The following is an 18,054-nucleotide window of genomic DNA, read 5'->3' on the forward strand; positions in this document are numbered from 1 at the left end:
TGCCAAGCGAGGTCTCTTCCTAACAGAGGGGAGAGCTGCAGCTGGGGTGTGGGTAAGCCCCTTTTCCCTGCAAGATCAGAGACATTTGCAGGGGAGAAAATAAAACAAGAAAAAATTCACCACAGAACTCAATTAGTAGTTGAGTCTTATCTTTATAGTTCCCTAAAAACTATTAAATCGCTTACTATTGTGGAGTTACTTGCTATTTTAGGGGTTCTCTTGGTGTTTCCCCCCCATCAACACTGTCTGCTACTGCAGGCAAAGGCTGAGCAGAATAACTGTATGGAAACTGCAAAATTCCAGACACCTCAGTTACCTTTGCTCTGACTGCAGGATCACCTTCATCAATGAACATATTTTCTTCAAGTTTAAACTAATTTGAAAAGATCACATTGAAAAGATCACATTTCTTAGATTGTGGAAACCCACTGCTCCTGGTGCTTTTGAGCTGCACTAGTACTTTTGCACACTTGATTCCTCTCAGCCATCAGAGCTCTTAGGGTAGTGGCAATGGATCACACCCTAGCTGCATGTTAGAATCACCTGGGAAGATTTTAAAACCCAGTTTTGCCCAGGCTTCACTCCTAGGCCAATTAACTCAAATTCTCTGGGGGTGGGGCTGGGATTTGGATAGTTTTACCAAATTGTAGGCTTTTCTAATGCACAACTGGGGTGACAACTACTGGGTTTATAGCATTTGTTTTGAAGTCAGAGGGGATTAGGTTTAAGACCTGCTTCTACAACATTTTCAATTTTTTACATTTGCAGAGTCAATCCACACTCTGAGTCTCAGTTTTTTAATCTATGAAATGGGCTGTGTGAGCATAACGCATGCAAAAGGCTTAATGCCTGACACATACTGAGTGCTCAGCAAGAGAGATCTGGTCATGACTGCTTGGGCAGGAGGAAAAAAACCCTCCTATGCAAAGGAAAAGGAACATGATTAACCAGGTTGCACAAGAATTTTATCCAGAGAGCAGATGAGACTTGAGATCTTAGTCCTTAGTAAAGACTATAGTCTACAAATTAAACTCCACAAAAGAAAAAACAAAACTTGAGAGATTACTCCATTTAAATGGTAACCTAGACCCACCCAAGAAAATCTGTAAGATTAATGTCATCCAATTACTTGTGTGTGAGATGGAATTAGTTAAAATTTTCCACAGTGAAGAGCTGCAAGGAGAAATGTAATCTATTCCACCTGAGTCTACCTGATAATGATTTTTTTTTTGTAATAAATATTTATTTCCTGTTTGGGCAAATCCATTAAGTCTCTTTGGAAAACATGAAGTCAATTAGGTAGCTATGGTCTGACTTACAGAATTTAAATATATGTTATTTGAATATAATTATGTTCAGAGGAAACAAAAGTTGATGAAATAAACATGATGAAAACCTCAAGAAATAAATATGTGATTGAAAAGTAATCATGTCTTATTTTCTAGTATAGGTTCATTACAAAAAAAATAAGAGAGTGCAAAGGCTCCTAGGGTGGATGGAGTAATACTGTCCAAGAAGGAGGTACGATTGGGAATAGGCTTTGAGGAGAGGGAAATAGGTCAACATAACCTCCTCTAACCAGGAGAGGGAGAATATTCCAGAACAAAAAGGTCATTGGTATTTATGGATGTAAGAGACCTAAGTCCCACTCTCATGCTGACACCCCTAGAAGATGCGAAGACCTCCGTTGGGCTCTCAGCCATCCCCGAGGTCTGCCTGCTCGTGGGGCATGGATGCTGCGAGCAGAGTTGCCTGCCTGTGAGGGGACCACATAGGCTTGAATAATAAGCACCTCATGTCGGCCATAAAGAACTGAAGACAGTGTAACACTTTCGGGGATCTATGCACCTTATAAAAAAGACAATTTAATTAAAACAACAACAACCACAACAAACAAACAAAAAAGAACTGAAGTGAAGCCTGGAAGACTCTTCCTCAAACTTTTTGGACCAGGTAAGGCTCCCCAGACTCTAGTAAGACCCTGTAGGACAGGAAGGGGTCACAAATCCCATACAATGACAGGGGCTTTGAGACCAAAATGATTTGGAAAAATATAGAAATGTTACATGGAGGACACCTACAGTTCTCATGTAACTATTATGCCATTGTTGAAGATGCTTCTAATTGAGTTACTGTGGATACATATTTTCCAAATATACTATAACTTCAGGAATTCAAAGAATCACATAAATCAAATTGCATCTGATATATAATTGTTACATTTAAATGTTTAAAAGGATCACTTTAGTGAGAACAATTTGGAAATATATAATAGAGCTGAAGAGGTACAGATTCATTGAGAGAATGGCTGACCAACTGGCTTCAATTTATTTATGAAGAAGCTGATGCTAAGAGATCTGAGTTGATTTCCAGTCTTTCCATTCACCACAGTAGAGCTTTAGGAGGAATTGATTTAGCAGAGGCAAAGGACAGGTCTGCTCTACTTTTACCCTTGTTATTTATTCTAGAGAAACTTCAACACAATTGAATAAGAAGACAGTACCAGGAATAAGAAGACTGTTCCAATTAAAAAAAATTAAAAATTGGAAGCAATCTAAACGTCCATCATCAGAAGAATGGGTAACTAAAATACATTATACTTACACACTAGAATATTATATGGCACTGAAAATGAATGAAGCAGAGTTGCATTATTAAACAGATTGAACAAAACAAGCAAATTGAAGGAGAATAGTTACAATACATGACCATTTGTTAGGGTTGAAAACATTTTTTAAAACACTTATATTGTCTAGGGATACATTATTTATTTAATCTTCAATAAATATGTGTTGACTTCCTACCATGTACAGACAGTATTCTAAGTGTTGGTGATATAGCAGTGAACAAAGCTTACATGCTGGTGACACAACTATGCATGCAGGAGAAATAGAAATCAGACATGGGAAAGAGAAACACTGAATTCTGAGCACTGGACCCTTCTGGGGAGAGCCAGAGGAATGTGGTTGCAGTGGAGTACATAGAGGGCTTCAATTATTATGTTTTATTTCTTAAGCTGGGTTGTGGGTAAAGGGTGTTTGTTATATTATTCTCTTTAAGTTTGTCTGGGATGTTTTATTTTAAAAATTGATTAACTTTCATTTCCTAATTTTGCTTTTACAAATTTCTTTTGTTCCTGTAAAATCTCCTCCACAGATAAAAGTGAGGCCAAATGAAACATAAGAAGATTAAAGGCGACTTTCTGGGAACTAGCTGTAGGTATTTAAGAAAGCCTGTGCATTTGAAAATGATAAGAACTCCGGAATATTTTGAATAATACAATCTGTTTCTAGAGAAAGGAAGAAGGGCCTGGAAGCACTGGCACAAGGCTGGACCCAAAGAAGCTCAGTAAGTATTTGCTGAATTAAGGACTGAATGAGGAGCAGACTTGCGGAGCATGAGAGATTCTGCTGCAAGCCATTTCCTCTAGCCTGGCCACATAGGTGACTGGCATTTTGGAGGATTAGCTTGTTGATAAACGGACTGCAGATATTTTAGCATTTAATGTACGCACTGTATCTGAGTCATGGTGCGTTAAATTGGACCCAGTATGCCAGCTCTTATTTCAAGCAATTTAAATGAACAGCCTTATTTAAAAATCTTCCCTTTTTTTTTTTTTGGTTTAGAATCCTTCTGCCTCATCAATGCTCCTTGCTTTATTACTGAAGTAATTCTCATTAGAAAAAAGTGGAAATATTGCAATTCTACACTTCATGCATTTTGGCCAAATAATCCCACTAATTAGGAATCTCTCCTAGGGTAATAATAAGAGATTTGGGCAAAGTTTATGTGTAAAGAAGTGCCAGGGCAGTATTATTTATAACAGTGAAAAGTTGAAAAGTAAAATAAGTGCCTTGCAATAGGGGAATGATAAAGTATTCCTATAAAATGATTTTTATACTGCTATTAAAACTAATTTACAAAAATTATTCAACAACATGGGAAATTATTTGTTATTAATAAAATTTTGATTATAGCTTTACTCTGTATCTATGTATCAATGTTTATGTATGTATCTATAACATCTATCATCTGTCTATTTAATATCTATCTACCTAATCTATCAAGGAAATACTCCAAAAATGAAGCTTTCAGTGGAGGGATTGAATTTAATTTTTATTTTCTTCTTCATATTTTTATGAATTATTTTCAAAAGTATGTAGTTTTGCTTTTATAAATAAGAAAAAAGTTATTAAATTAAAAAATAACAAGGAAGTGGGAGGATATTATGCACCAAAAGAAAAACAATTACAGACTTTGCATTTCTTACAATCTTAGACATCTGTTTATAAGGCTTGCTCATTTTATTAGCCTGTGAAGAGCTTAACTCCTGTGATTGCAAATACTAGGATAAAAGACAAGATAGATTTGGTTTTGGAAGAGGGTTGCTGGGTGTGGTTATTACAAACTGGGGCAGCAGCACGGCTTATTGGAAAGCATTAAACTTGGAGCGAAGACATTATTACTTGTGTGACCTTGGAGATAATGATATTTCCCTCCTAGGTTTGTGGTGAGGATTAATCCACATCATGAGAGCTCTTGGGACAGGATAGATACTTAATAAAAGCTGTTGACTCTGATTTTCTTCAAGGTTATGACTCTACAGTAAGAAGCTGGAAGTTTTAGATTGTATTCTCTGCCAGCTTCCCCCAGACAAGATTAATGAAAAACAAGGTAGCCTTACAAGGAGCATTGTTGCATTTACTGTTTAGAACCAAGTGTGTTCTTTATGAGTCATCGAGCCTCTACATTAAAGACAAGAGGGCACACAAAAAGTCCCATACCTACCACCATGTGGCAGCCTCAAAAGTCATTCCCATCTGTTCCTCTCGGGGCCCCTTCCCACTCCTGCCCTGTGGGCAGCTCTAGCAAAACCATCCGAGAGGTAAATGGGCTCAGACTACTGTTGATTCCCCCTCATCCAGGCACACTGTCTTTCTTTGGATACTGGAGCTGAATGTGATTCCCTGGTTTTCCAAAGCCCCCTGCCCCACCTAGGGCTAGGCTGAAGTAGAACCATAATGTAGTGGTTGAAAGATAGTCTCAGAGCTGTCAGACTGCCTGGTTTTGAAACCTCCACATGCTACTTAACCTCTCTGGATCTCAGCTCTACATCTGTACAATGGGAATAATAATAAAACATCGTAAGGTTGCAGAGAGGTTTCCTGCATGTAAAGCTATTGAAGCAGTGCCTGGAACATAGTAAATATTGAAAAAATTTTAGCTATTATTACTATTCCTTCAGGATCTTGTCTTAAAATTCCTCACAAGTGCAGCCTAGAAAGCAATCTCTTGAGTAAGGAGACCATATAATGTGGCAGTTAAGAGCACAGGCTTGACCTTATAGTTGAATTATGTCACAGTTGTACCATTAGCTAGCTGTGTGACCTGGGGCAAATTGCTTGATATCTCTGAGCCTCAAGTGAAATTTAGGACTAGGAGTAGGAGTGTTACGAAAACTTAGTTATGAATAGTGTTTAGCATTGTGTTTGACTTAGAGCAGGTTCTTAATACATTTTAGATATTATTTTCTAAATGTTTAATATATATTATTCTATTTAATTCTCATTAAAAGGTGAAGAAAGTTTGATACAGAGAAACTCAAGGCCATGCAACTAGTAGCTGACAAAATGAGAACTCAAACCCAGGCAGTCTAATCGCCAGCCCCTGCGCGTTGCATGGAGCACACTTGTATACCACCACTCTGCTTAGTGGTAGGGAATCCCTTCATACTGCAGGGTTAATAGCTGGTGATTCAGTCTGTTTCTATTCCTCCTAATTTTAAAGAAAATTACTGTGACTTCTTGGTATTTGAGGATACAATTTTTTTTTTTAAACTGGTCTGCACTTGAAGCTGCAAAGGATTGTACAATTAGCAATGTTTTAAGATGACAGAAAATTTATTCTGTTGCAGTTACATTTGATTAAATGAAGTCAGTTAATGAATGAAAAATTGAAAGGATCCTTCTAGTGACACAATATCAACCCCTTCAGATTCCCTAGTAATGGGATTTCAGGACTGAGGCAGGCTGGTGGGAAGATAAAGGTATTTCTGGGATGGTGGGTGGGAGGTGAAGGTGTTTTTTCTTGCCCCCTGCCCCCATGCAGACCCCTTGGCCCTTTCTTAAATAAAGTAGATTTAGGAATGGGAAAGGACCTTAGGAACACAAAATTTCCCATCCAGTGCAGAAATCACTTTACTTTTTGTTTTTGCCATTTCTAAAGAATGGCTATCTAGAATTTGAGTAATTTCAACGGGGTAGTCAACTGTACAACACTAGTTAGAAAACTCCTTTGTGTATTGATCCATCTCTTTTTAATTTCCATTCCTAGGGCCCAATCCTCTCTTCTACAGTATTACAGAAGTCTAACTCCCTTTTCTAATATGATATAGTCCTTTACAGTAACAGAATTTATTCACTGAGCAATTAAATTTTTTTTTACACTTTTTAAATTAAAGTTAATAGATCACAAAGAACGTTACATTAAAAACCATGAAAAACATAAGCGGTTTGAACAATTGATTTTTAAGCACTGTTTATGGGTCAGGTGCTGTGCAAGGTATTTGGAATAGAGCCCTGAAGAAGACTGCACAGCCCACCTGTCATGGAGTGGACAGAAGAGCAAGAGCCTACTGATCTTCACACCCCTAGTGGAATGAACTTGCACACTGAGGCATTTCCAGATCCTTCAAACACTTGTATGGTATGGTTTTTGGGTCCATCAACATCCTAGCTACTCTTTTGCCAACAGCACGAGGCCACTAAGTGGCAGAACCAGAACTCAACCCATCCTGTACTCTAAACGTGGGGTCTTTACTTGCTGTAGCCACAACCATCACCCCTGATAAAAACAAGGATCCAACAGGAAAATTTAAGTAAGGATATACAGTGTGACCCAAAACCTCATAGAAAGAGAAAGATAATTTCATGGACAATGGTAATGTCTCACCTTGGCAACTGCCTTGGAGGTGCAAAGGACTGCCTCATCTCATCCCTCTCCCACCATTCACATTTAAGTTTGCATAAGCCTGTGTTTGCTTTAAGATTCGGTTTTCAGATTTTGCCTCTCCCCTCCTGTTATTTTTGTAAATATGTAATGATCTCAGAAGGTTACCTGGTTTCTCATTAACAAGTTTCCTGTCTTCTAAGTCTCCAAGACACGTCGGATGATGGGTTCACGCATGATTCCTATTTCCTTTTCTTTATTAGGCAATGTTACTATTGTGTTGTTCCAAATGTTTTCATTTTGCCTTCAAAATGACAGGCATTCAAGGTTATTCTGGATAATAAGATGTCAGAGAAGCCCATGAAATTCATTATAAAACCTGTCTGATGAAATTAATAGGGTTTTGAAAAGAGAAAGGCAATCAGTCCTACCAATCAGCCCTTTATATATTTTCACCCGTGGAGTACATCCTAAGGCTTTGAAATAAAGAATTCTATCAGTTCTTACTTCATTCTGCAAAGACTTGTATAGTCCTCTGATGGGGCATGACAGAGATGCATAGTGATGAGGCATTTACTTTTATGTCTTCAGAGTGTGGAAAGATATTGAACTCTTGGCTCTAACATAAGTGATCTAATGTTGCTGTTTAATATTTAATATCTACACTGAAAATATGAAGGATAATCCCTGACCTTGCAGCCGAGAACAGTGGAAACATATCCTTATTATTTATGAGGTTTAAAAATGGGGCTTTCTTCTTACAGAATCAATCAGCTCCAACTCCCCATGGTCAGTGGAGACAGCCAGGAAGGGCTGACTGCTTGAATGCGTAGCAGATATTTTTGTTTTAGTGTTTGGGGAAAGCGAAGTTTACAACCTTCTCCAATATTCCTTCCCTAGTACAAGTACTTCTTGCAGAGCTGAGAGGCAAACCTGGTCATTCCAGCTACCTGGCTTCAGCTGACCCCGTCAGACTTGCAACAAAAATCTCACTTATCCATTAGAACATCATTCAGTGAGTGAGCTACAATTCACTAAGTCCCCAATTTATGAGCAGCACTGTGTTACTAAAGCTGATTTAAAGTGGTGCCTTTCAATGGCCATTGAAAGCATTTAAATCAGCTTTACAAATAAAACCTTACATATATTTTGGCTGGATATAATACTTCTTGATTTAGAAGCTGAATATATCTATGGAAATTCAGTTTAAAGACCCACAGACACACACAGCACAGTAAATTCTGTTATCTGTTCTGGCCTGGGAATGTGGCATTATGATTTTATTGAGTTAGACTATTTTAATCCTTACAGTGCCCCTGTCACTGTATACTGGATGCAAAAGACGTACATGATAGAATTCTATCCCTCCAGAAGGAAAGAAAAGGAGAGAAAACATTTCTTGGGTATTCTACTTTGCCATGGACATTTATTTAGATTACCTTTTTTAAACCCAAAGAGCCTGCAAGTTATGTCTGTTTTTACAGATAAAGAAACTCAGGCTCGAAGAGAGTAAGTAGCAACTCGCAACCTGTACGTGTGGCACTGGTATCTGGCTCCACAGTTCATGCTCTTTCTCACAATGGGTGCATGTAGGAGACCACCAGAGAGTAATATGAGTCAGTATATAACAAAGTACAAAATTCTATATAATCAAGACTTACAGTGTAAACCTTAAGTGCTTTAGGTGTTCAGTGGAGGAGGCAAGAAGTTAACATTTACTCTAATTACTAGAGAAGATTTCAAGGAAGAAGGAGGATTTCAAACAATCCTTGCAGGATGGTTAGGATGAAATAGCCTTTTTAATAAGGGGCTAACACACATTTGTGACATAGAGTTATATTTTTAAAGAAGTCAGATGCATTTCTATCTTCTGGGCATTGCTCCCTATCTGTCCTCTGTCCACTTCTCCCCTGTCCTGCCTGGACTCCTCAGTCCACCATCTCTTACACTCTTGCTAAAGCTCTGCTCTCTGTCTTTTGGTAGCGCAATGCTTGGCAAAACTGTCACCAAGTGAACCAAACTATCGACCTTCTCTGGGTCCCATGGGAAGTTCCACAAACTCTATCTTTAGGGCCTATAAAAGTTTCTGGCTCCTAGGGGGTGCCTGACAAATGTTTCCTAAATGAATGGAAAAAAAAAAAATTAAAAGGATGAATTTGTCAAAATAAATTTCCAGTCACTAATCTCAAATGGGCTCTCAGACAGCTTAGAAATCCTATTGGCTTCCTTAGTTTACTCTTGACTGGATTCCACAACAATTCAATCTTCTACTCTCTTCAAACTTTGTATTCTGAACAGTTGGCTTTGTCTCTGGAAGTCATCTGACAGGAACTCATCAACTTCCAACCATAAAACACACAAATCCCTGCTCCCATCCTATCCTGTTCCTTCTATTATAACCCATGTGTTATAAAGTGTCTAAGGTCAGTCTCTTCTGCGCATTCAGAGAAATGCAATCTTATTGCATTCCGAGAAAACTTCCTCTCTCATATATTCTCCTTTTCCCTAATGAGCGGATCGTTTCTATAAGTTTTTAAACCTGCTAAAGTGTCTTCCCTTAGAAGCAAACAAGCAAGCAAATAAGCACACAATCTCCACCAATAGCTCTTGCTAAGGTCAACAATTACCTCCATGATTCTGTGAACAATGGCCATTTTCCAGCCCCCTTCTTTCTCGTCCTCTCAGCAACATTTGATAACCACTACTTCTTGAAATACTGTCGTCTTTGGCTTTTGGGACACCACCTTCTGCCGATTTTCTTCCTTTAACAGACTCTCCCTACATCTCTTTTTTTGCAGCCTCATTTTCCTTTGTCCAGATTTTAAATTTCCTCTAGGTGCAGCCGTTGTTCCTCTTCTCAATTCTGTTTTCTTTAAATATCACATCCACTTTCACAGCCTCAACCAGACTTGTATTCAGAAGGCTCATAAATTTATATCTTCAGCTCAGATCTTTCCTCTGAGCATCAGATCTATATATTTAATTGCTCACTTGAATTCGCTACTTGAGTGTGTTAAGACTTTTTGAACTCAGCATGTCTAAAATTATGCACTTGCTCTTTCCTCACAGAACTGGTCTTTTCATAGTGTTCTTTCACAGTGAATGCTACCACCATCCATCCAGCTGTCCGAGTTAAAAAAGCAGGAGTCATCTTCAACACTTCACCCCCTCCTTGGCTCCCATATCCATTCAAGCATGAAGTCCTGTTGATTTTATCTCCCTCAGATATACCTTCTGGTAACTCAGTGCAAGGCACCATCTTTAATCTCTTTTCTGGACCACTGCAGCCTCCCACTGGTCTCCCTAGGATCCATTCTTGCCTTCCTCCAACATGTTCTCCACACTGCAGCCAGGGCAATCTTTTTTTTTTTTTAGGAGGTACTGGGGATGGAACCCAGGACCTTGTAGATGGGCACCAGGTGCTCAACCACTGCGCTACATCCACTCCTCAATGAGAGCTAGTTTTTTCATTTGTTTTGTTTTTAGGAGGGACCAGGGATCAAATCCAGGACCTCAGACATGGGAAGCAGATGCTCAACCACTTGAGCTACATCCATTCCATACAATCTGTTTTTAAACACAAACATAATTTTGACTTTTTTTCACTTCTTTAAAAAAATTTTCTTTTTTTCCTAATGTAAGCTCCATGATGGCAGGGGCTGTGTCTTCTTTTGCTTAGCATTGCACCCCCCACCCGCAGCACCTCATATAGAGTTTTCTACGTAAAATTTCCTCACTATATTGGTTGGATGGATAAGTAAATTAATAACTTGATGGCAAGGGTATGGATGAAGTAGTTGTGTAGTGAAAGAAGCAGTCCTGGGATGGAACTCGGAGAACACAACATTTTAAGGGGTGGGCGGAGGAAAAAAAAAATGTCGGGAGAAAGTGGCAAAGAACGACCATACATATGGCATAAGCCAAAGGAGTTAAGAGTTTTGAGAAAGTAGAAGTGGTCATCAATGTCCTGGACCCCAGACTAGGTAAGAACTAGCAGGTGTCCACTTGACTTGGAAGCAATGAAATCACTTTTAAAGGTCTTTTAAGGGTGCCGGGTAGGCAGAAGCTGTATTATGAAGCAGAACAGGAGGTGAGGACACAGAGGCTGGGGAGCTGACTTCTTTTTCACCAAGTTTGGTGTTGAGGAGAGAAGATAGACAACATTCTGCCTGGCCATTCTGTCACACTTGGCACTGTTGACTACCCCTTCTTTTTATCAAGTGGGGGTGGGGGTGGTAGATAAAGACATTCCAAGGATAAGAGCCTTGAGGAAGATAAAGCATGACCAACTAATGAAACAAGGGCTTGGTGGAGAACGGGATGGGAAGGATCAAGGACTTAGATGGAGGTTGAGCCTGAAGACAGGCCACTGCCTGCCCCTCTGAAGCTGGCTGGAGATAAGCTTGAGGTGGAGTGGAGGGAAGTTCTGTGAACCCAGTCTGTGCCAGGAATTTTTTTTTTTTTCGTCAGAGAGACATCTAAGGTAGAGATCAGTGCAGATTTCAAGGGAAAAAAACCAACAAAAGTGTTGTGAACTACCAATCCAATGTCCACATAGAAGAGGTGGCATTGGATTGGGAAAAGTGGACATGGTGGACGATGGGTATGGGGAAAGGCAGGAAGAGATGAGAGGTGGAGGCGTCTTTGGGACATGGAGCTGCCCTGGATGGTGCTTCAGAGGTAATCACCGGACATTGTAAATCCTCACAGGGCCCACTGGATGGAATGGAGGAGAGTATGGGCCATGATGTGGACCATTGTCTATGAGGTGCAGAGGTGCCCAAAGATGTACTTACCAAATCCAATGGATGTGTCATGATGATAGGAACGAGTGATGTTGGTGGGGGAGAGGGGGGGGGTGGGGGGGGTGGGGTTGAATGGGACCTCACATATATATATATTTTTAATGTAATATTATTACAAAGTCAATAAAAAAAAAAGAAAAAAAAAGTGTTGTGAACTGTGATTTCTATTGTCAGCAATGTAGGGCGGAAGCAGGAGGAAACGATCTGAGATAATGTGTAAATGTACGCTCCGTGCTTTCTAACTGATACGAAAAGCAAGTATTTTTCCTGATAGAGGTGTCCAGCCTTTAGGTATCGTTTTCACGAAGTACAGGATCCTCCTTTTTATTCTCTGAAAGAAGTAAGCCCATCAGGAGAAGAGATATTATGTGCCCCTCTTCTCCCATGAATTCCCAGGGTCCCAGACAGTGCCTGATCAATTGCAGGTGTTCAGTCTACATTGGTTGAATAAATGAATGAAGGATGGTCTCTTTAGGATAACCACCATTCCCCAACCCAAGCTCAACCTCACTGCTCATTCATCGCTCTCTTGCATGAGTTCCATCAGGGCAGGATCTATGACTTGTGCACTCACCATTTCCCAGCACCCAGCACAGCGCCTGGAACATAGTAAGTGCTCAATATACTGTCATAGGATGAAAGCCTGTGACTTGAGCTTCAGAGTTGAGAGTGCTGCTTGATTGGTCTACTGTCTTCATCAGTGTTTTATTTAGCCTTATGGGAAAAGTCACTACTGTTATCAAAGGGGCAATTGCTTGTTCTCCTGGATTAGCTGAAGGTGCAGAAGTGTGGCTTCAAGTTTTGAGAACACAAGCTGTAGTTTTATGTGTTGAGCAGGGGTTTACAGTGAGTGAGAAAGTACACAGGAAGAGGAACAGCAGGCATTCCATGGTGTGACCTTTGTCAGCCTGGCACTATTTTCGAATCCAGCATGTGGGCTCAGCAGCTTTAAATGCTCAGACATTTGGCATTCATTTAGCTGAGGAAGTGGTGGCCTCTGTCAGCTACAGAAGGGCACAGATTCCTAAAAAGCTCAGTCTTATTAAGGGCAGAAGGAAGCAAGGGGACTCACATATACGGAGGATTTGTTCTATACAAGGTACTTTGCATTCTCTACCTCTCTTAGTTATTGTAGCAATATGTTTAAGTAAGGGGATCATCGTCATTTTCTAGAAACGGAAACTGAAAAGAAGTTCAACAAATTATCCCCCCCAAAACCATACATTAAGTCAAATTTACAATTCATTTGATTGGCCTTTAAGAAAACAAACATTACCTGAATACATGCCATGAGCCAGATTACAGACTTTGAAGATACACAGAGCAGAGCACAGTCTTGCAATGCAAGAGAATACTGTAACACAGGATCTTGTGCCCTGCCCACCCACCCCACCCCACACCCCCCACTGAGAAGAGGGATGTGATGTGTAATGAAAGAAAGGCTTCCTTGAGGAGAAGCTTGGTCCTGATGAGTTGGGGTTATCCAGGGCAGGGGTGATGGGGATGGGGGAAAGCTTCCATTTAGAGGAAAGGGTTTATACAAAGCACAACCCCTTTGGCAGAGTTGCAAATGGCTCAGTGTGGCTGTGGTATGCACTGTGTTTTGGTGGTTGCTGAGAGATGAGCCTGGAGAAGTATATAGGGGGTTAGATTCTAATTGGATTAGAATAAAATTTTGATTCTAATTTTCTGTGTATTATGCTAAGAGCTTCTGATTTAATTCGGAAATTCCCAAGCCACCACAGAAGCGTTTTAAGCAGTGGAATGCCATGACTGGATTTGCTTTTCAGGAAGATCATTTTACTGGATAAAGACATTGGGAACGGGGAGACTAGTTAGGACGCTGTCTCAGTGCCTCAGGGAAGCAGCCTCAGAGTGTGAACCACGGTGACAGCAGTGGGGCTGGAGAGGAGAGGATCGGTACCTGCACACTGAAACGGGCCAGCTTGATCACATTGATGGAGGGAGAGAGAAAAAGGAAGGAGGCTATAAGACTGTCTTGCTTCTGGCTTGGGCAGCTGGGGGGATGGTGGCATCATTCACAGAAATAGGGAAAACAGAAGGAAGAACAGATTTTGTGGAGGAAGATGGTGAGCGTGGTATTGGATGTGCTGAGTTTGAGATGCACATGGCAAATCCAGCTAGTGCTATTTAGTAGACAGACATTTGGGACTGGAGCTCACCAGGGAGCTCTAAGTAAAGCTTAAATCATGGCTGTGACTGAGCTTCCCCAAGGAGAATGGGTGCAGCGATGAGAGAAGGGGCCACAGCCAGGATCCTGGGGAGCACCCACATTTAAACAATGAACCAGTGGAGAGGGGTTCAGCAAGAAGACTAAGGACAAGTGACTTGAAATGTAGGGAGAGTACTGGGAGAGAGTGAACCCGTGGAGGCAGGAGCTGCAGCATGTGGCTAAGAGCAGAAGCCTTATGGCCTAAGCTGGTGCTCACCAAACCAGTCTCCCTCCCTAAGCTCCATTTTCCAGTCTCCTTGCCTCTAGGTAGAGCCTCATAACTGGGATTGCCAGTATTCTGAATGTGAGAGGGAGCAAGGTGTAGTTAAGAGCAGTGGCATCTTCCTTACATCCTTTCCCTCCCCATTCCATGGAGGCCAAGAGCAAAAGAATGTCTGGAAGGAAAGCACTGAGATTTTGAGTTTTGTTAGGCAGCACAGCCTAGCCCATCGTTCCTTATCCAGGTTAGAAGTCAGACCACTGCCTTTTAATCCTGGCTCTTCCTCTTCAGCTCTGTGACTCTGAACAAAACATTTAATTTCTCTGCGCCTTGGTATCCTTATGAATAAAAGGGGAGAAAATGATAACATCTATGCCATATGGTTGTCTATGAGGATAAAAATGATGTAACAAATGTGAAGCACTTAGAACAATGTAAAAACACTCTAAAAATTTAGAAGCTAATGGAAGAGAGAATGTCAAGAATGAGGAAAGAGTATACAGCAGGGGTCAGCAAACTGCAGCCAGCAGGCCAAATCCACCTAGCTGCCTATTTTTGTACAGCTGCCAGCAAAGAATGGGTTTTACATTTTCAAATGGTGGGGAAAAATGATGTGAAAATTGTGTAGAATTCAAATTTTAGTATCCATAAACAAAAGTTTTACTGGAACCACAGGCAAGCTCATTTGTTCACATATTGCCTGTGGCTGCTTTTGTGCTACAAGGGCAAGGGTTGAAGAGTTGCATCAGAGACCATGTGGCCTGCAAAGTCTAAAATATTTAATACCCAGCCCTTTGGAAAAAATTTTGTTGACTCCTTGTTCACAGTGTCAAATGCAGCAAAAATTAAAATAGATAAGAACTAAAAAGTGTTGAATGGAATTGGCAATGGACAAAAATGATAACTTTTTTTTTTTTTATAGTAAAAATAGAAAATGGACTTTGGTGTGAGCAGATCAAAGTTTGATTCCTGATTCTACTACTTGTTAGCTGTGTGGACTTGGGAAGTCATTTAACTTCTATGAGCTTCAATTTCCTCAGCTTCAATTGGAACTAAACAGAGGTACCTTTTTAAGTTATTGTAGGGATTAGTGATAATTCATGTAATCGTAAAACACAGTGTCTGGTTTACAGTAGGTGCTCAATAGAAGGAAGCCAGTGCATCATTTAATCTGCTGCTGCCAACATTGTCTACTCACTTTAAGATTTTATTTTTGTCTCCCATGCTCTTTTTCATGCTTTACATTATATGTCAAGACTTTCTTCAAGTCTCACCTTCTTAATGACGCCTTCCTGACCATCTTATTTAAACTGCAATTTGTCCTCCTCCCCTGCTTTACTTTTCTTTTTTTCTAATCAAACTTACAACTATTGACATTCTAGAAAATTTACTAATTTTCTGTTTATTGTTTACTTTCCATCTTCCCCACTAGAATGTAAGTTTTTTGAGGGCAGGAATCCTTGTCTGCTTTATACAATTATATATTCCATATGCCTAAAACAATATGTAGCACACATTAGGTACTCAATTAATATTTGTCGAATGACTAAAAAAGAGGTCAGTGTTTTTTTTTAATCCTACTCAAGACTGGATGTACTCCTTCAATCTGGGGGCTTATCTTTTCTCAATTCTGTAAAATTCTCAAACATTATCTATTAAAATACAATCTCTGCTTCATCCCCTCCATTTTCTCCTACTGGAACTCTTTTTAGAATATCCTGGCCCAATTATTCTGCCCTCAATGTCTCCTAAGTTCTCTCTCATATTTGGTATCTATTTACTTCTCTGTTTTATTCTAGGGCAATTTCTTCAGTTCTATCACTAAATCTCCTTTTGACTAAGTCTAGTCTACTATTCAACCTGTTAATTGAATTTTTATTTCAATGACCATATTTTTTTGGGTCTAGAATTTCTATTTCTTCCTATTTAATTTCTGCCTCTTCTTTTCCATTCTTTCCTGTACTTTGTCTCATGGTTTCTAATGTTCCCTTTATTTTGTTGAATATTTTAAATATTCCTATTTTAAAGTCTCTTGCAGATTTTTCTGTTATCTCTAGTTCTTGAGGTGTGAAATCTTCCATTTTTTGAATCAGCTGGCTTTTTAAAATTATGGTTCATTTCTTTCTTTGGTCTGTAATATTGGATTTTTAACTCATCTTCAATAGAGGTTATTTGGCATTTGCCTCTGTTGGGTCTTCAAGGGTTAGCCACTGAAAAGGTGCCAAGACACATCATTGAATGGCCTGTCTTCGGAGACTAGAATGGAAGGCAACAGAGTGTGGCCTTAGGAATGTGCCCTCAGTCCATGTCCCCACAATGGCACTACTTGTGTAACCTTGGGCAAATTACTCTGTGTCTAAATTTTGTTGCTTGTAAAATGGAGATAATAATTCTGACTTCCTAGGATTTTGTGAAGAATTAGTGCAATAAAGTAAGAAATTTAGAACATTATTTAGCTTGTATAAAATGCTTAATATCTGATAGAAACTATTATAAATACATGGTAGCTATTATATCACTTGTCAATGCCTTCTCCTTGTGTGTGATAGGAAGGAAGCAGCCTCATGCTCGTGAAAATAGCTTCTGAATATATTCATCCTTTGCATATGGACACTAGTGAGGTCTGTTTGCTTTATTTGTGATATATATTAGTTGAAGATGGACCAAAAAACCCAAAAAAGAACAATGTCACTTGGATTTTGGCCATTGCTGAGAAGCACTGATAAGAAGTAGAAGGAAATTTCAAATATTACCCCTTTCTTAAAATAAAGCTTACTTAGAGACTTGGATCATTTGCCAACTATTTTCAGCCATTACAATATAGCAGTGGGAGTGTTCTTCTGCTAAAAGAAAAATGACCCAGATACATTTCTTTATTCAAAGAGAAAATATATTTAACTTCTTGGCTATGTTTTCCTTGGTCATTAGTCCCTTTCAAAGCTTAGAAATAGAAAGCAGAGCACTGAACCTATAGTTAATGCTCAGTAAATACTGTTGGTTTATTAGTGGGAAAGGGATGGAGACATAGACAAATTCTTGGGCAAGAGAACTTCATGTCTTTCTCATGTGTCTTTCAACCACAAACCTTTCCCTAATTAACTGTTATTTTGGATTTTTGGATAAGAGAAGGTTAAAGAGTCAAAGTTGGTGACAGAAAGCTGTAGTCTACTATAATTTGTCATTGAATATGCTATTAGTTTTCTATAAAAATTTCATAAAATGAAGATATAGCATTCTAACTTCTTAAAACATTTATAAAGGCTCAAAGTTAAAACATTTAAACAGAGAAATGTTTTTAGGTTTTAATTACCTGATCTTCATAATCCGATCCTGTATCAATAATTTCTCCAGGGTCCAACATCATAGAAGGATCGAGGTCTTCTGAACCTAAGTTTAGGAAAGAAAAGATTAGCTGGTAGAGACTATCTACATATGGTTCTAAAGAAACATTCTTCCACTGGGTTTCCATATTGTCTTTACACTTACAGTTACATTAAATTCACAAACATTTCTTTCTATCTGCCCAGCACCATGCTTGGGATGGACATCCTCTGGACACTGTCTCTGCCCTTAAGAAGCCCATTTTGTGGGGAAGATTGGTTTGTCAACAGTTAAGTTCAGAAACCAATGAGAAAAAGGTGTTTATTCTGACAAGTAGTGGAGGTGGGGTAGAGTTGGGATTCTCCACAGAGGAACCAATCTATGAACCTGAACTTTGAGGGTAAGAGTTGGCCAGGAGGAGAAGAGGTTTCAGGGTATGGAATAGCAACAGAGGTGGTAGGAACATCAAGAGCAGAGCACAGATGGGAGAAGAACAAGGGGTTTCCAGGACAAGCAGGGCTGAGTTG

The 18,054-nt window shown here is 39.5% G+C and overlaps 1 protein-coding gene across 1 annotated transcript in view; it reads right to left on the reverse strand.

The window, feature by feature from the left end:
- AK5 (adenylate kinase 5) overlaps positions 1-18,054 on the reverse strand; it is a 304,060-nt gene that overhangs the window by 108,495 nt on the left and 177,511 nt on the right. The window contains exon 8 of the mRNA XM_004472820.3: positions 17,517-17,593. Within this exon, the coding sequence (XP_004472877.2) occupies positions 17,517-17,593 (77 nt within the window). The remainder of the gene's footprint in view (positions 1-17,516; positions 17,594-18,054) is intronic.

Source organism: Dasypus novemcinctus, chromosome 9 (assembly GCF_030445035.2).
Source record: "Dasypus novemcinctus isolate mDasNov1 chromosome 9, mDasNov1.1.hap2, whole genome shotgun sequence".
Taxonomy (NCBI): Eukaryota; Metazoa; Chordata; class Mammalia; order Cingulata; family Dasypodidae; genus Dasypus; species Dasypus novemcinctus.